Genomic DNA, 17,284 nt, shown 5'->3' with positions numbered 1-17,284 from the left:
ATACACGGGGAGCGCGCATATGATCGATTTCAGCGCAGAGCTCCGCAATAGGCCTTTTTCACAAGAATCGGAAATCACGTGACGCAGGGTAAAGTTAGTTCCGCTATGCATCTACGGCTATTAGATTGATATGCTCTTTTCTCAAATATCGCTTCTTACCTTTTCTGTTTTGTCTGTTTTCCAAGTTGCTGTTGTATAATCTACAAAGAAATTATTTTCTACTTGTTTGTTATACGGCAGACCGTTGCTCGAATTTTCCGGCAGGTGGATTTATATTACCAGCTGTCATACAGTAAAGGCTACGCAGCTACTCATTCAGCAATTCCCCCGATCGTATCACTCACGACAAACATTATTGATATAATTTATTAATAAAAAAAATGAACTCCCAATATATTCGTTAATGGGGGATATAAAGTCGTGAGATACATAATATTGTCGTGAGTTTAATACGTTTTAAAATATATAGCCTAGCATGTTCTCATATGGCATCACATCCCACATTCAAGCATATGTTATAACTAATCCTGATCGATTAAAATGATTAAACTAAGACATAATTAATTTCCAACACCACACTGTAACGTTACACAACTATCAGTCTTTGCATTTATGTTGCAACAGTACAATAATACTGTGTATAAAACACTTTAAGATGATGACAGGAAAATATGAGTGAGAGACTGAAGTGTTTATATCCAGAAATACCCAGGGTGCGAGCGGTCCTGTTTCATGAATCAGAGGATCAGGCTTGCGGGACAATTAAGGGAGCTGCCAGCTGATCATTTCCCCAGCACGTCGCTAAAAACACTCTATACATCCTATCCACCCTAAATAGTACTGAATATTACACATAGACTACTATTTAGGATGGCTAGTATGCACGTTTAGATGCAGGCACCGTCTTGCTCACATGGAGCGCGATAATGCACAGCCGCGCCAAACAGACACGAAGAATATAACCAGTTTAACGCCATCACTTCGAATTATTTATTAAATTTAGCTCTTAATAAGAGCTCTGTAGTCTCACCAATAATTCACCAAGACCGTTCAAACATTTTCATGACATTTAATTCGTAAAACGACTCTGATTCCCGAGCTGGATCTGATCGAGGCTATCTATCACTGTAACCGGAAAAACTTTTACACTGCGTGGATCGTTCCGGAAGCCAAAAACCCGGAAGTGTGAAATTGGCCTATGGTGTGCTAAAGAGTGATGGTGATGGTGATGGCTTTCAGGTGGAGGTGATTGGTGAGTGAGTGCAGGTGAGGAACTAAAGGGATGCTGGGAAATGGAGTCCGGGGAAGGTGAGTCAGACGGAGACTGTGACACTATTATTGCTATCTTGAATATTCTATAAAACTATATAATAATAATAAGAATAATACTCTTCAATGTCTTATTCTGTAAAATAAATAAATATATATATTTTATACATTAGTTTATTCCTTATTGTAGAGCCTTTAGTAGACTCTCGGCCAATCAGAAAGCCTAATTTTCTACGGTGACTGTAGTTCACTTTGCACAATTTCTGGTAGTGTGGAACTGAATTAGCAAATGCTAGCTAAAACAATGTGTTGATTAGACTATAATAGGGTTTCTTATTGCTCATTTGATAAGGCTAGTAATATGTTCACTCTTGAAATTGTCTGTTTTCTGAAATTGTTTTGTTTGCTTTGTTTTGTTTGCTTATGCTTTTCATATATATTTTTGTGATTCTCTGTTTTTAATACTAGAGGGCGCTTTACGTACATTATTTCTCATCGCAAACTGACAATCCAAACGATTTAGAATCATAAACTGTAGTTTATGATAGTTTAGAATCAGCATTTTTGAACTTTTTTTTTGTATCAGTATGTCTTTGACTATATATTTAGTTATGTTGGCACACTAATTGAGAGTGTTTATTAATTCAAAGCACCACACTGATATAATTATTAATAATAAAAGGCTATAATTGGATTGAGGCAAAGATTTCACAAAGATATAGGCTACACATGTAGATTTCTGACCTTTCATATTTTGGGATTGTGGGGGATTATTGTGGGTTTATTATTTGTAATTAGTGAAACCCAATTCATCACAAATATGATGAGTATGTCAGGCTGATATATGATATATGATATAGCTGCACTCTAAAGTGAGGCTATTCTTTTAATAATCTGCTGTTGTCTTCCTCTGTGCCATCAAATATAATTAAACCCCTAGTCTAGTAGAAGTGTTTGCTGATGTGCAGTGATTGTCCTCATGTATGGCCTCCTGTTTGACTGTGCGACGGGTCAAAGCCCTTCAAGTAATTACTGCTCTGTTGTGATGTTTAACAATACAATGAATGCTGAGATCTTTAAAAATCTCATTATCTATAGTCCTACTAACAAGACAAGCTTACACAAAATATGGGATCAAATTTAATAGGCTATAGATGGTTCAGAAATGAGCTGGGACTATTTTGTTTGCCTTACGTAACAACATTTGTGTCATATTCAAAGAGCTGTGACCCTTTAAAAGAGCCAAATGTCCTTGTTTCCCTCAAAAACTATAAAGTCACAGCTGAAGTTTGTGGGAAGCTGACCTGGGAGTTTTTTCAGCATTTGCTAGCAAAGGTAAACGTTTATCAGTTTTACGTTCTTATAAAAATGGATATAGCTAAAAGAATGTGTAAGTGCTTATTTTTGTTGTTGTTTGTAGGAGCTGAAATGGTTCTTTGGCACAGGATCTCTTTGTTGCTGCTGCTTCTCTTTTCATCTCTTGGTAAACTATTTTTCCAGCTGTAGGAAATACACTTTCTACGGTGATTTAAATACCATGTGCTTATATTTAGAATTCACATGCAGAGAAATAAGCCTTCTCAAAACGATGAGCTTGATCTTTATAGATGAATACAGAGTGAATCTTAGACCCACAGGTGAAAAAGCATATTTTTTCAGTACAAATGTTATTATCAGTAGAAGATTTGGAGTGAAACGGTTAATAGTGCCCTTAACACTTGCTGATTCCAATCGGATATGAACAAAATCGGATTTGGACTGACAGTCTGAACAAACAAGGATTTCAAACGACATATGCATGTAGCTTGAAACAGATTTGTAAAAATCATATTCCAGGTTATTTTTTGCTGTTCACACTCAGATTCCAATTGGATATGCACAAAAATTGGATTTGGACTGACAGTCTGAACAAGGCTTTAAGGCTACGTTCACACTGTCAGTCCAAATCCAATTATTTGCATATCCGATTGGAATCTGATCCAAAATTATTGTGTATCGCATCTGTTCAGATCTGATTTGTGTGTCCTGTGACAGCGTGTCTAAATGAGCAAACTCCCTCATTTACAACATGGTCTCTTGACTTTTTCACGTGGTTCATAACATGTTTATCTGGTCCTAGTGTTCGCTGCTGGTAACTCCACAGAGGCTGCCTGTGATCGTCGCTGTCTGGCAAATGCTCGGGTTTCTAAAGAACTGTTCAGCCCACCACAGAACGACAACTGTACCATCCTAGTAAACATCACTTCCATACAATATGAGACATTGTCTTTCGTAAGTGTCACATTTGTCTTGTTGATCGCATTTTATGTTTGAATAGCACAAATGTACTTGTACATAAGAACTGTATCTCATAATTCTGTCATCATGTTTTAGGATACAAAGGTCATGGAAATGACCAGCCGTATCAAGTTAAACATGGTGAGTAGACAAGTTCTTGAATGAAATACGATTATAGAATATAACTACAATCTACTTAAAAAACCTAGCTTGGTACAGTGATTGTCACCTGTAAACATTCAGTTATCTAAATACTATTACACTATATTATACAGTATAAAATATCACATGAGCACAAGTGTTGTTATGCTGAGTTTTAGCACAGTAGCAGCTGTGCTGATATTCAGTACAATGGCATTATTGCGAGTGTGATATTTCTTAATTTCAGCAGTTCTATAAACTATAGAGTAATAGTATTGAGTATTTCAGGCATAAACGGTGATAAAGGCTGGCTGACCTTACATTTATCTTGCCTATTACACAGCTACTTGCAAAGTAAATTCATAAATAGAAACAATATTTCATTAAATTTTTTAAAATAATTTTATGTGTTAGAAAAGTAGAGAGTCTGTTTATTTCACTAAAACTTTTGGACAAAATGTTCTGCCCTACAGGAATGGAAAGATCCTGATCTTGGATGGATGCAAGAGAGAAATAGATATCCAACAATTATTTTACCTGTTGATAAAATCTGGATTCCTGGGATTGTTTTGGACAATGCGTGAGTTGAACTTGAGACTGATGCTGATTTATGGCACATATTTAATAATGGACCTGTTTTAATGAAAAGGTACACATTCAGTGACTGATTCAGTTCAGTACTGACCTGAATCTTTATATTATACATTTTCAGTCGGAACAACTATGGCTGAGTCTTATATTAAAGGAATAGTTCACCCAAAAATTTAAATTACCCCATGATTTACTCACCCCCAAGCCAACCTAGTTGTATCTGACTTTCTTCTTTCAGACGAATACAATTGGAGTTATATTAAATAATGTCCTGGATCTTCCAAGCTTTATAATGGTTGTGAACAGAGGGTGAGATTTTGAAGGCAAAAAAGCACATCCATCCTTCATAAAAGTAATCCATACTCCGGGAGGTTAATAAAGGCCTTCTGAAGCGAAGCGATGCATTTATGTAAGAAAAATATCCTTATTTAAAACTTTGAAAACTATAATACCTGGCTTTCGGCAGATGGCCGTACCCGTATGCTCATCGACTTATGCCAAAAGACTAACCCCTGGGCCTTGATGCGATGTAGAAGTACCATAAGCAAATAGGGCTGGGCAACAAACTCAGGCTCCTCTTCTCTTATATCGAAATCCTCCAACATGTCTCTTTAAAAATTCTCATTTTAGACTACTAATGCATGACCGGTGTTTTGTTTTGCTCTTTCCTCTGCGCTTCCATGTTTGTCAGTGTGTCATGCGTCATGTGTCAGAGTTCACTCTTGCGCTGTAAATCAATGCGTACGGCCGTCTGTCATAAGCTAGTTATTATAGTTTTTAATGTTTTGAATATGGATATTTTTTAAATATGGATATTTACACAAACATATTGCTTCGATTCAGAATAATTTATTTACCCCCCGGAGCTGTGTGGATATCTTCTATGATAGATGGATGCACTTTTATGGGCTTCAAAATCTCATCCTCTATTTACTGCCATTATAAAGCTTGGAAGGGCTAGAATATTATTTAATATAACTCAGATTGTGTTTGTCTGAAAGAAGATGTACACCTAGGATGGCTTGAGAGTGAGAAAATCATGGGGTAATTTTCAATCAACATGGCCTGAATTAAGATAGGCCTGGAATAGAGTATTTGGAAATATATCAAGTGTTAGATGGCAGAATAACAATCTGTGGTGTTATTACCACCTCAAGCCCTGGTTGATTTCTGCCACTGTTCATATGCCATAATCTCTCTCTATATGCTCTCAGAATAGAAACCACGGTGGAGCCGTACACTAAGGACGTACAGGTGAGGAGGGATGGAACTGTGAACCATGCAGTGGTTTTGTTCACGACTGTGAGCTGTGAAATCAACCTATTCAACTACCCCTTTGTGAGAGGAGAATGTCCTGTGGCCATCAATGGATGGAGCCAGAAATGTAAGATAATACTTGTTAAGCAGATTATGACCATTTGTTTTTAACTGGAGAAATATTCTTCAATATATTATGAAGACATTTCTGGGGATGTGACTATGTATTATCCATGCCCACTGATAGTACCTGTCTTGCATGGTTTGCACCAAGCAAATAGAGTTTTGTAAATATGGTCTATAATAGCCTAGTTTACCTAGAAAGGAGACATGTTTGCATTTATAAGAATGACAAAGACTTAATTTAAATATTTCATGGCCTGATTAAGGTGGAATTAAGGTGGAGCAAATTTTAAGTGAATGGAAGTTATATTTTTAAAGAATGTGTCCTCTTGTTTGTTTGATCTAGCTTGTGCACTCAAACTCCAGATCGCAGATAATGTGTCTTTGGTTGGCGGTAATGGAGGAGAATGGCAGACTACGGACGTGATTAAAACTGAGGATTCATCAGATCGTGTTTATCTCCAAGTAACTAATTTATTCAATTCTATCCCTCTGATCAAGAGTCTTGAATTTAGAGAGCTTGTCAGTGTTACCTTGAACCCTCAAAGCTGAAATGATCCATAGACTTATACAGAAGTTGATGGATTTAATGTGATGGTTCTCAACCAGCGGTCCTCAGCAAGCTTTAATTAATATATCATTATTAATACAATTATATTAATATTATAAACAGTATATTATTATATCTATTAATAGATCGATAATAGTAATAGATATTACAAAACTCATTTAAAATGCTAATAAAAACATAGAATCAAGATCATATTTCTTTTATCCCCCTCAACAACTATTGTTTTTACTGAAGAACATACAAATCAAGAAACTCAATGAAATCAAAAAAATAATTGTGGTTAAAGTCACAATATGTGGATTTTCTTATAAAAAAAAAAAAGCATAACTTGACGCCGTGAATGAGCGTGGAATCATGGGTGTTATAGTCTTCACCTCAACAGCCGATGGAAAGGAATCTGATGGACTCGGGCAGAAATCAGGTTCATGGATGAGCGAATGTATTAAAGTATTATTAACGTTACGGTGCACTGAAAAAACTAACTCTTTGGTGTAGTAATATATATTAAATTAACCATCAACCAATTTTTACTTAGTAAAATTAAAAGAGAACTAGAATTTCCTAAGTAAAGGTAAATTTGAAATATATACACATTTAATACAAGTAATAAATTAACTAGGTGGAAAGAGTAACTCTTATTATGTATTTGCTTGTAATATTTACGTTTTCACTGTGCATAAACTTCAATAATATCAAGTAAATTTTAATCTAAAAGTATATCGCGTTTGAATCTTTTGCTCGTTTCTTTGTGTATAGCATTCCAGGCAACCCATAACCTGTGTTTTTCCAACTTTCTACCCGTGAAAGTGCACTGGAATGGCAGTCAAACCCGTGACTTCCCACCCATGAACTCATACTAGATAGATGTACTCCCAGTTCCACGCTCTGACGTCACATAGCCCGCAAAACAATGACAGCCCCTACGGTACGGATGTGGTGTTTATGCAAGTGCACGGTAAAATAACGTAAAATAAAAGGTATAACAGCTTCTCTTGCCTTATGCGCCGTTTACCTCCTCCGTTTCCCTCAAACAAGCAAGGAGTAAGCACCTTTGGTGATACAAATAATTGTAAATGAGCATAAGCCCCGTATGATCCGCCATGCTGGTTTGTTTACATTCAGGCAGTTTAGCGTGACTTGCCTGGAACGCTACAAATTTGTGAGTTGTGGTTTGAAGTCGTGACTTACGGGCTCAAAAACCTGCCTGGAACCAGTGATGGGAATAACGGCATTATAAATAAACGGCGTTACTAACGCCGTTACTTTTTTCAGTAACGAGTAATCAAACGAATTACTTTTTCTCCCGTTACAACGCTGTTACCGTTACTGACAAAAAAAATGCCGCGTTACTATAATTGAGCTCTCTGAAGCGGTTTTCATCCGAGTAAGCTCTCTCTCAGCCATAGGACCTGCAAAGTTTTTTTCTCTGGTGTGTGCTGCGGTTAGTCATACACAAATATAATTTTAAACTGATAATAATGTACGATGCGCTGTGTGTGTGTCTGTCAGAGCATGCGCGCGAAGTGCGAGCTCAAACCAGAATACCCTTTTTGATGCTTGATCGAAAATATGTGAAATGAGTTTTTTTCTAGTCGACTAGTAGTTGTTCATTTAAGCTATTAGTTGACTAATCACATTTATATTAATTTAATTTCTTAAATACTGGAGAGAATAAACCATAATAAGGAGCGTTTACATAATAAAGGATATAGCACTCAATGGCACGCATAATTGCCATAAAGAACCGGCAAAAGTAATGATTATGAGTGTGACAAAAACAGTAAGGAGACATTTTAATTGTTTATTAATAAAGTAATGTTTTCTGAATCAGTGTCGGCTGCAAAGATGAAGCTGACATTGCTGATTCTCATTGCTGATCATCTGCTCATATGGACGCGCCTAGAGAGATAATGCACATTTCATTCGGATTAGGCTACATAATCAGAGTAGCCTCTTTCTTTTCATTTTTAATAACTTCATTTTCATTAAAGTAGATATTTCAAGCATTCTATAGATATATTTCTCATGTCTGCGAGGCAAGCAGCCTCTGAGTTTCGGTTCATTTAGCCTATGAGACGCGCTCCAGTTCACGCGCCAGTGATCGCGCCCGCGCCTCCATGTCATGATTTTATTGTCTGCTATATTTGCTTGTTATATATTAAATCAAAGCAATTGGTAGATGAAACATTGATTAAAATTAAGATACAATTTTTACAAAACGAAATTCACTTTAAAGAAAGGCTTTCTACAAAGCAAAACTTAATGAAGTGGTCAAAATCTTATCTGACCCACTCCATGTCTCCCGATATATTTGCGCATCTTATGATGCATCTTACTCATGCTGTTCACTAACTTTTCATAATCGAATAAATGGATTTAAAACATAACATAGGACTATTTAAACATAAATATGAAACTACGTTTTCTTTAATGGCTACCAACACAGTACAGAGAAATTTCATGTCGTGAGCAAGAGCGGATCATGAGTCAGGAGTCGCATCAAGAATAATTTATTCTTAGACTTATATGTAATATTGGGGGCATTCAATTTATTTGGCATATTTTTATTTTTATTTTATTTTTTTAAAGTAATGCAATAGTTACTTTCCCTGGTAATTAGTTACTTTTATAATGATGTAACTCAGTTACTAACTCCGTTACTATTTGTGAGAAGTAACTAGTAACTATAACTAATTACTTTTTTAAAGCAACGTGACCAACACTGCCTGGAACACAGCATTATGTACCAGAGAAACATGCATTTACAAACATGCATTTACAAACATGCGAAACATGAAACATCTTTAGAATATTGTCTTTGAACTTCCGTTTTGCGATAGCTCTGTATATTTCTATGGCATCTCTGTTGAAGAATAATTAGCTGGTGAAGTGGATTTACTTGTTGTAGAGTTAATGGAAGTTATCATTGTTATGTTTAAAGCAGATGTCTTAACAAATGTCAGTAGACCGGGAAGATTTTAAAATGAGCAGTTCATTCATAAATATAAAAGATAGCTGTGGAAATACAAACTGGAAGTCAAAAGACAACAAGCGCAGCACTGAAAACTGCGTTCGCTTGATGCTGCTATGAGACAATTGTTGCACTTTGCAGTAATCTAGATCGATATTAGTTCAACTGGAAATCGAGGGTAACGCGGATATTACGTCATTGACAGGTGACGCAATGACATGGTCTGTGTCCTGGTTAAAACTGCTGACTTCTCCTAACCCCTAACCCTAAAATAGTTTGAAACACTTGGGATAATGCAAGTACACAAGTCAAAAAATATATATAACATTGTTCTAGTGGTTTTTGTATATTTTAATCTAAAAATCTTACATATTATGCCTTTAATTTAAATATATTGACATCCCAGTTTACAATTCTGTTATAATCACAGCAGGAATATCAGAGGAAATATTTTGGCTTGTATAAGTGGGCCTTTGAATATTTTTAAATATATGTGTCAAAAAGATTGAAAACCACTGCTATGAAGGGGTCAAATGTGAGTGTAAATAATTTGTTTTAAAATCAGAAGTTTCCTTTAATTTGCCACCAGGTGGCATCCCACTAGTTGCCTCAGTTATGGTCAGAGGTGTCACATCTGCCAAATGTTTTTGGCTTTGCCCTCTTCTTTCACACTCACAGTCTCTTTCATAAGAACACCATGAGTACCATGTGAACATAAGCAATTTTAAACAAATGAATTTGATAACACTCACCCACTGAGACGTGACACCACACACCTACTCCTTCTGAATCTCCAAAAACTGCACTCTTAAAGATAAAGATTATTGGCATCAATGGCTCCATGAAGAACCTTTAACATTCACGGGACCTTTCCATTCCACAACAGGTTCTTTATGGTGGAAAAGGGTTCTTTGGATTATTAAAATGTTCTTCATACTTCTTTTATGAAATGATCATTGAAAGGTTCTTTTGGGAACCAATAATGATCCTTCCGTGGCATTGCAATTTAAAAATAAAATAAAAACCCTTTTTCATTTATTTTCAAGAGGCTGAAAAATCAGCTGCTAGTGGAATGCCAGTATAAGAAAACAGACAGAAATGGTTTAACTCTTGAGGTGACGACATAAACCTGTAATTGTTTAATGAATCACTTTTGGTCTTTGAACAGGTCCTTCTGTCTATTAACTTCTTCGGTCCTTTTGTGACCCTGATCCTGCCCAGTGCACTAATAATGCTGGCTGACCTGGTGAGCTTTGCACTGCCATTTGAAGGAGGAGAACGCAACTCTTTTAAAGTCACCTTGGTCCTGAGCTTCACCATGTTCCTCCTCATCCTCAATGATCACCTGCCTAATGGTGGCAAATGCAGCCCTCTCCTCCGTAAGTGAAACAACAGAAAGAGAGAGAGGGAAAAAAATATGCTCCATCTTAAACACTACAGATTTTTGGTGGTATACTGTATTTGTTAAGTTGATATTGACAGCACTTATGTTTAGTCCTAATGTTAGATCCTAATGAAAAGCACTCAGGCAGCCAAGACAGCATTACTGTGGAAAACATTTGTGTAGTATGTAGAGTTAAATTTTAATAAATGTCTGTTATGGGGACTTAATTATGAAGGTCGCACCCTCCCTTTCCCTCTCCCAAAAAACTTTGCTCCCTGAATTTATGAGAAATTTGTTTATACTGCCTATACATACAGCATTACAGCATACTTTGGAAAGGACATTTTTCAATAGACTAGTATTAGATCATGATATAAATGGCTTTTTTTTTTTTTTTTTTCGTTTTCTTCTTAAAAGACTATCACTTCAGCTTCTGCCTGGTCTGTCTGGTCCTGAGTATGCTGATTTCCATAGTGCTGACGCGTCTGTCTGTAGAGGACAGCTTCCTGGTGTGTAGACGCTCCGCCAAGGTCCATCCATCAAACAACAGCAAAACACAAAATGACTGCCTGGATCAGGAGAAAGGTAACAGATGACCGTAAACAGAAAGGCTACTTTGCTTCATTGAGTTTGTTATATCATTTAAGTTTTATGATCAAGTTTTGAAACAAACAAAAAGTGCAAAAGTTTAAAGTTGGAATGAAACGGATGATGCAATAGTTTTTTTCTTCCCTATTGTAATGTGTATCTGAAGGAAACGGCTTCTGGAACAAGAACAAATGTAGAGCGGGGCTTGATTTTGTGGGGAACTGAGTGGATGGTTGTGGCTTGCTATTGGCCGAAATCATGTGATTGACAGGTTACCCCGCCCTCACTCCAGTAAACACATGCAAAAGGTAGGGAAGTTACTTTGATTAAATATTACGAGGGCACATGAATTTAGCAAAATGATGTGCACGGATCATTCATTTACAGGCACGTGTACAGTGGTGCTCAAGCACCTGCCCTTTGGACTCTGATTAGATAAGGGCCCTTTTTTTATATATATTTTAGTTTAGTTTTTGTTAAAATTTGGCCTGTGGCATTAATTCTCAATCAGTTCTCAGCATCCACGTCTCCCAGACCTGCTTTCACTGGTGACAGCCAGTAACAGATGCCCTAAACTTCGGCATTGTTTGTTACCACTGTGAAATTAAACCACTATTAACACTTCTCAATACAGCCAGCCTAACATAGGCAGTAGCCCTCCATTAGGCTTAACAAGTAAACTAATCTGGCGTTGACGTAAAATAACATTGTGCAAGGTCGGAAATGCCACCAATTACAAATTGCCCTTGTATGAATTTTTGTATTATAAATAGTTAAGCAATATCACACAAGCAAGAGTGCTATTTTCTCGAATATCAGCATGATTGCAAAATTTGATATACATTGTAAGGAACCCCGCATCGGCCCAAAAACGAAATCCGACCGCCTGGGCGAAGATTAACGTGTGTTTGTTTTTTGTTTTAGGTTGTGTTTCCAATTAGAAATTAATCATTGGTTATGCATTAATTTAGATTTTTGATTATTCTGATTACCTTATATCTTCAATTATTCGTTCACTGCGGTCCCGGTATCGCTTTAGAAAAGTCACTTCGGCCGACTGAATGCTCTTCCCGGACACAAACTTGTCAGTTCTGACCTTAAACATTGGATGCAGGGTAAATATCTACCTTTAAGTCGGTCGCTCTCTGCTTACTCATAACAAAAAGCATAGTTTTTATATATTTACGAAAACTGCAACTTATTTAAGGCAGCGATAGTCAGAAATCGAAATGGACTTAATTGATGTGCCCTATGCTCCATCTATTAAACCTTCCGTATGAACAATCCTGAACACAGATTTGCGGTAATACCTTCGCTTTAATCCGCTAGAAATAATGAAGTAAAAATTTATCATGCCAGTTACATTACAGTTAGACAATTAGAAGCCAATTCAGAAATAATAAATACATAACATCAATTGTGCACATGCACACAGTGGTGGATTAGTGTTTGAAGACACTTGTCCATCACTGTGTGGGGGCCTCTGGCTACAGAAAATCCCCCCTGACTGCTTTGCACTTTACCTTATATACAGACCAGAACAAAAGGGTTGTAAATATTTATTACACCAACACCTGTTTTGGGGGGAGAGGAGTGGGTTTCATAAAAGGCACCACCCAAAAAGAGGACAGAATTCTCCTTAGTTTTCAATCTTCTTCATAATACCAGTGACTGCTGTGAAATTGGTATAATTTAAAATGATACCAAACATAAAAAGGGAAAAACAATAGATACACAAGTTACATTATATGTCTTGAAGAACTTTCAGTCAGGGGGAAGGGAAGGAGGGTGTGTGTGGGGGTTTAGGGCAAAGCGTTGTCCTTTGCACTTCTTTGAGATCGCTTGATCTCAGTGTTTATCTGAGCAGGAAAACTAAGTCTTACAACATTTTATACAACAGTTCAATAAACAATAAGTTGATTGCATGACTTGACCATTTTTAGACACAACATTGTCAATTTTGCCTTTTTTTTTTTCTCTATTTTGCCAACAAAAATAGTTCCAAACAAAGCAGAAGAGTTGCATCTATCAGCAACACACAGCAGTGTTTCATTCTTGAATTATTCACCGTTTTTGAATGAATCAATGATTCAGTGACCCATTTATAAAGTCAGTAGACTTGCATCCCAATGTGCAAACTAACAATCCTGAATAGTATGTGACATTAGTAATTTAAATACTATTTAGGGCAGATGGGGTGGCTATAGTACATACATTGAGATTGCTTGTTTCATGAATGAATCAACCAGTTTGAACAAATCGGTTGAATGAATGATTCTATGATTCACTTATTACGACTTGCCGCCACCTACTGGCGGTTTTAGTTTCATTTGATATTTAATTTTTTCCCCTACATTTTATATTTCTCTATCTTCGTTATTTTTAGGCAATTGTAATTGCAGTGTAAATGAATTTTGATCCATGGTAAGATGGATTTTGTTGACACTGGTTTCATTTTATTGGTATAGCAGCCCTATAACGTGTAGTGTTAAATAGTGTAATTAATTAAAAGATGATCAACGTTATCAACAAAAACGAAACAAGAATTGTCCATTTTTTTCTTGTTTACTGGTGTGAGGGCGGGGCAACCTGTCACTCACATGACATCACAGCCATAGCAAACCACACCCATCCAATGATCTAATCAATTCCCCATGGACAAAATCAAGACCCGCTCTACATTTGTTCTCATTCGAGAAGCCGTTCCACTTAGATATCCGTCACAACAGGGAAGAAAACACTATCGCAACTTCTTTTTCATGATGACTTTCTTCTTATCCTGGCTTGAAGTCAACATGTATTGCCATTTGCGACCCATTCTACCTCAGTAATTTGTCCTGTTTCTGGTCAGGACATTTCCATGCCAGTAAGTCTTTTATCTGTTTAAATAGGGAAATTGACCAAAACCTGCACAACTGATTGACAAAATTATGTATCAGTAAAACACTTAAAATCAGGATTAAAATCTAACAACAATCATGAATTGTGTTTATTCAGCTCAAATCACAAACAAAAAAAAATTTTTTTTTAGGCTTGTCCAGGTACACTACACAAAAATGGTTCTATATAGTACTAAAAGTGGTTCTTTGGCTCGTAATCATAGGGGAACCACTTTAAGTGCTTTATAGCACCAAATCTTCTTGTGTTCTTCAGTGGTTCTTCACCGGTTCTTTGGGATGACTGAGGTGCTATATAGCACCGATACCGTATACAGAACCTGTTGAGCCCCTGTATGGTTCTTCAGCGGTTCTTCAGTGGTTCTTTGGCATGCAAGGTGCTATAAAGCACCACTGCCATACAAAGAACCTGTTAAGCCCCTTTAAAGCTTCTTTACAAGTCAAAGAACCACTGTTGGTGCTGTTTAGCACCATTTTTGTTGAAGAAATAAAATGTGATATTGCACCTCTTATGGGTTCTACATAGCACCATTTGACAAATGTGCTGTAGAGCACCTTTAAAGAAACGGTGCTACATAACACCAAAAGTGGTTCCTCTATGATAACGAGCCAAGAACCACCTTTAGTGCTATATAGCACTTTTTTTTTTAAGAGTGTATTGTTCATGCATGTAAGGAAACAAACATTCAGTTTTAAGACAGGGCTTTGTAATCATACCAGTCTGTGTTCTACTGGAAATACTACTATTACCCACCAACAGATCTGCTTGGCCAGAGAGTGTAAAAGAGTTTATAGAAAGGTGTCTTTGTGCTTGAAAGAATGACAATGACTTTATTCAGAAATGCGTGGTGCAGCACTATACTAGAGCACATAGTGCTTGGTTACATTGGGACGGGTTTGTGATAAAGTCCCAGGTTTTTGCACTGAAATACTGCATGCAAAATTGGTGCAACTGCTTAGTGAGTTATTTGTTCTACTCCTTTTGATGGCAGTAGTTGCACAAATGAAACACACAACCTTTAACATTGCAATAACATAAATAATGTGGTATGCATTCACAGATACTGGTGCGATTACAACAATGTCTGGTGATCTGGCTTCAGAGATGTCTTCACTCCAGAAAATAGTGAACCTTTTGGAGAACTTCGATAAAGGAGAAAAGGAGACAGAGCGTAAAGTGGCCTTTGCCTACCGCCTGGACAAATTCTTCTTTGGCTTTTTTCTAAGCATCTACATACTTTATGTCATAATTATTGTTAGTATCACCCAAACAGATATTTGTAAGGTTAATAATCTAGACTTCTGGGATGATTCTGACCATGGAGATAACAACTATGACTACTCGTACTCATACCCATAGTCACCTTCTTCACTTCACTGTAGTTTCAACAGAGCCTCTTAGATCTGCTCTGTTTGGTGCATATCAACTGTAGCACGCTGTACAAGGTAATGACTGGAATAATATTAAATATATATTCATATTTATAAGATTATTAACAGAATTGTAATTGTCACTGCCCAATTAAATCTGTAATTAGACTTTCTGCATGCTAGATGAGGTGCTATTTTAATTGTATTAAACCACTATATTCAAGGATAGAAGCATTAATTGTAACAAATACAAATATTGTTTTGATGACCCCCTCTTCAAACTATTATTAATGTGTCTTAATCTAAAATGGCATGAGGAAATGGTGTCATTTGACTTGCTACTGATACGTCAATTGCTGTCCGATTTTTCAAGAAGAGATCAATATAAAAAGCACTGTTTAAATCCTTTTTGACCACTGCAGAGCACTATACGATGACTGTTGCACTTCACTTTAATTCAGATGCATACACTTTTATTACTAAATGCTTTTTTACAATTACAATATTTCTTCACCGCACAAAGGAGGAGAAGAAAACCACATAAACATTTGAAATGGTCTGTTATTATGGCAGCAATTATATACACTAAAATATAAACCAAGCAGATTTCTGTTTACCTCATGTAGCCAAATAAGAGAATGTATTAACTTACTTCTGCTAATTTCCACATGTTTAAATGACATCCTTTATTTTGAGATACAACACAAGACAGAAAACCACTATAGCGTGTCTATCTTCTTTTCTTTTTTTTTTAAACAGAAGATATTTAAATAATCAAATGATAAATAAGTTATTCTTTTCCTATTATTAAATGAAAGCATATGACATTTTATTTAGAGCAGTCAATCATGTGACCACACGAGCAGTGCGTTCCAGGTGTTGTGCTGAATTTCGACTCCCTGCCACTTATTACCCCCATCATTGAAGTCGCTATCTGATTGCCTAATCCTAACCCCACACCTAATCCTAAACTTATCAATACAGGTTCGAAAGATCACTAAACTCAGTCCGCCATGCATGAGTTTCATCACTGAGGTGCCATGCAAATTTATTTTTACAGGCATTTAAAATTGGCCCACATTTCCACTTACTTGTGAGCTGTTATGGCTTATCGTTCTCTATCCTACAGTGGTTTCTGGTGGGCTGTGGGAAGTAATTGTGTAATTAGCCTAATTGTGGGTGTAGAAAGCTTCTTTGTTTGATTTTTCTCTCGCTCTAAATGAACTCATTTCAATAAACTGAGGACATTTTATATATATATATATATGACATTATATATACAGTGCCCTCCACAATTATTGGCACCCTTCGTAAATATGAGCAAAGGTGGATGTGAAAATAAATCTGCATTGTTTATCCTTTTGATCTTTCATTAAAAAAATTCACAAAATTCTAACCTTTCATTGAAGGAAAACAGTTGAAAGTGGGGAGAAACTCATATTATGAAATAAATGTTTTTTCTCCAATACATGTTGGCCACAATTATTGGCACCCCTAGAAATTCTTATGAGTAAAATATCTCTGAAGTATATTCCCATTCATATTTAATTTTTTTTTACTAGGAGCATGAAATTGTCCAGCCATGACTGTTCCACAGGAATATAAACACGAGGAAACACAAAGGCCAAATTCCCGTAATCATTCATTACAATGAGTAAAACCAAAGAATATAGTTCTGATGTGCAGCAAAAGATTGTTGAGCTTCACAAAATAGAAAGTGGCTGTAAGAAAATACCTAAAACATTGAAAATCCCCATTTCCACTATCAGGGCAATAATTAAGAAGGTCCAATCAACTAAACATGTTACAAATCTGCCTGGAAGAGGACGTGTGTCTAAATCGTC

General features: G+C 36.4%; 1 protein-coding gene across 3 annotated transcripts; it reads left to right on the top strand.

Moving 5' to 3' along the window:
- Positions 1-676: 676 nt before the first annotated feature.
- On the top strand, positions 677-16,697 carry LOC125268310 (5-hydroxytryptamine receptor 3A). 3 transcript variants are annotated; one of them, XM_048190411.1, is made up of 11 exons: positions 682-1,266; positions 2,546-2,604; positions 2,690-2,752; positions 3,389-3,540; positions 3,643-3,687; positions 4,161-4,267; positions 5,493-5,662; positions 6,005-6,123; positions 10,369-10,579; positions 11,002-11,169; positions 15,131-16,697. In XM_048190411.1, the coding sequence occupies exons 3-11, from the start codon at positions 2,698-2,700 to the stop codon at positions 15,427-15,429; spliced, it is 1,326 nt and encodes a 441-aa protein (XP_048046368.1). In that variant the 5' UTR covers positions 682-1,266; positions 2,546-2,604; positions 2,690-2,697; the 3' UTR covers positions 15,430-16,697. The 3 variants fall into 3 exon arrangements, with proteins under 3 accessions (XP_048046354.1, XP_048046368.1, XP_048046360.1); XM_048190403.1 differs by having other exon boundaries at positions 683-1,308; XM_048190397.1 differs by lacking the exon at positions 2,546-2,604 and having other exon boundaries at positions 677-1,308.
- Positions 16,698-17,284: the final 587 nt, after the last annotated feature.

Source organism: Megalobrama amblycephala, linkage group LG1 (assembly GCF_018812025.1).
Source record: "Megalobrama amblycephala isolate DHTTF-2021 linkage group LG1, ASM1881202v1, whole genome shotgun sequence".
NCBI classification, from domain to species: Eukaryota; Metazoa; Chordata; class Actinopteri; order Cypriniformes; family Xenocyprididae; genus Megalobrama; species Megalobrama amblycephala.
Note: the sequence above shows the minus strand (reverse complement) of the source record. Positions and strands in the feature narration are given on the sequence as shown.

Bases quoted from the DNA above. Each gene is read 5' to 3' on its own strand.
- LOC125268310 (XM_048190397.1), top strand. The intron at 3,541-3,642 runs GTAAGTGTCACA...ATCATGTTTTAG, and splicing joins AATATGAGACATTGTCTTTC to GATACAAAGGTCATGGAAAT. The intron at 4,268-5,492 runs GTGAGTTGAACT...ATATGCTCTCAG, and splicing joins GGGATTGTTTTGGACAATGC to AATAGAAACCACGGTGGAGC.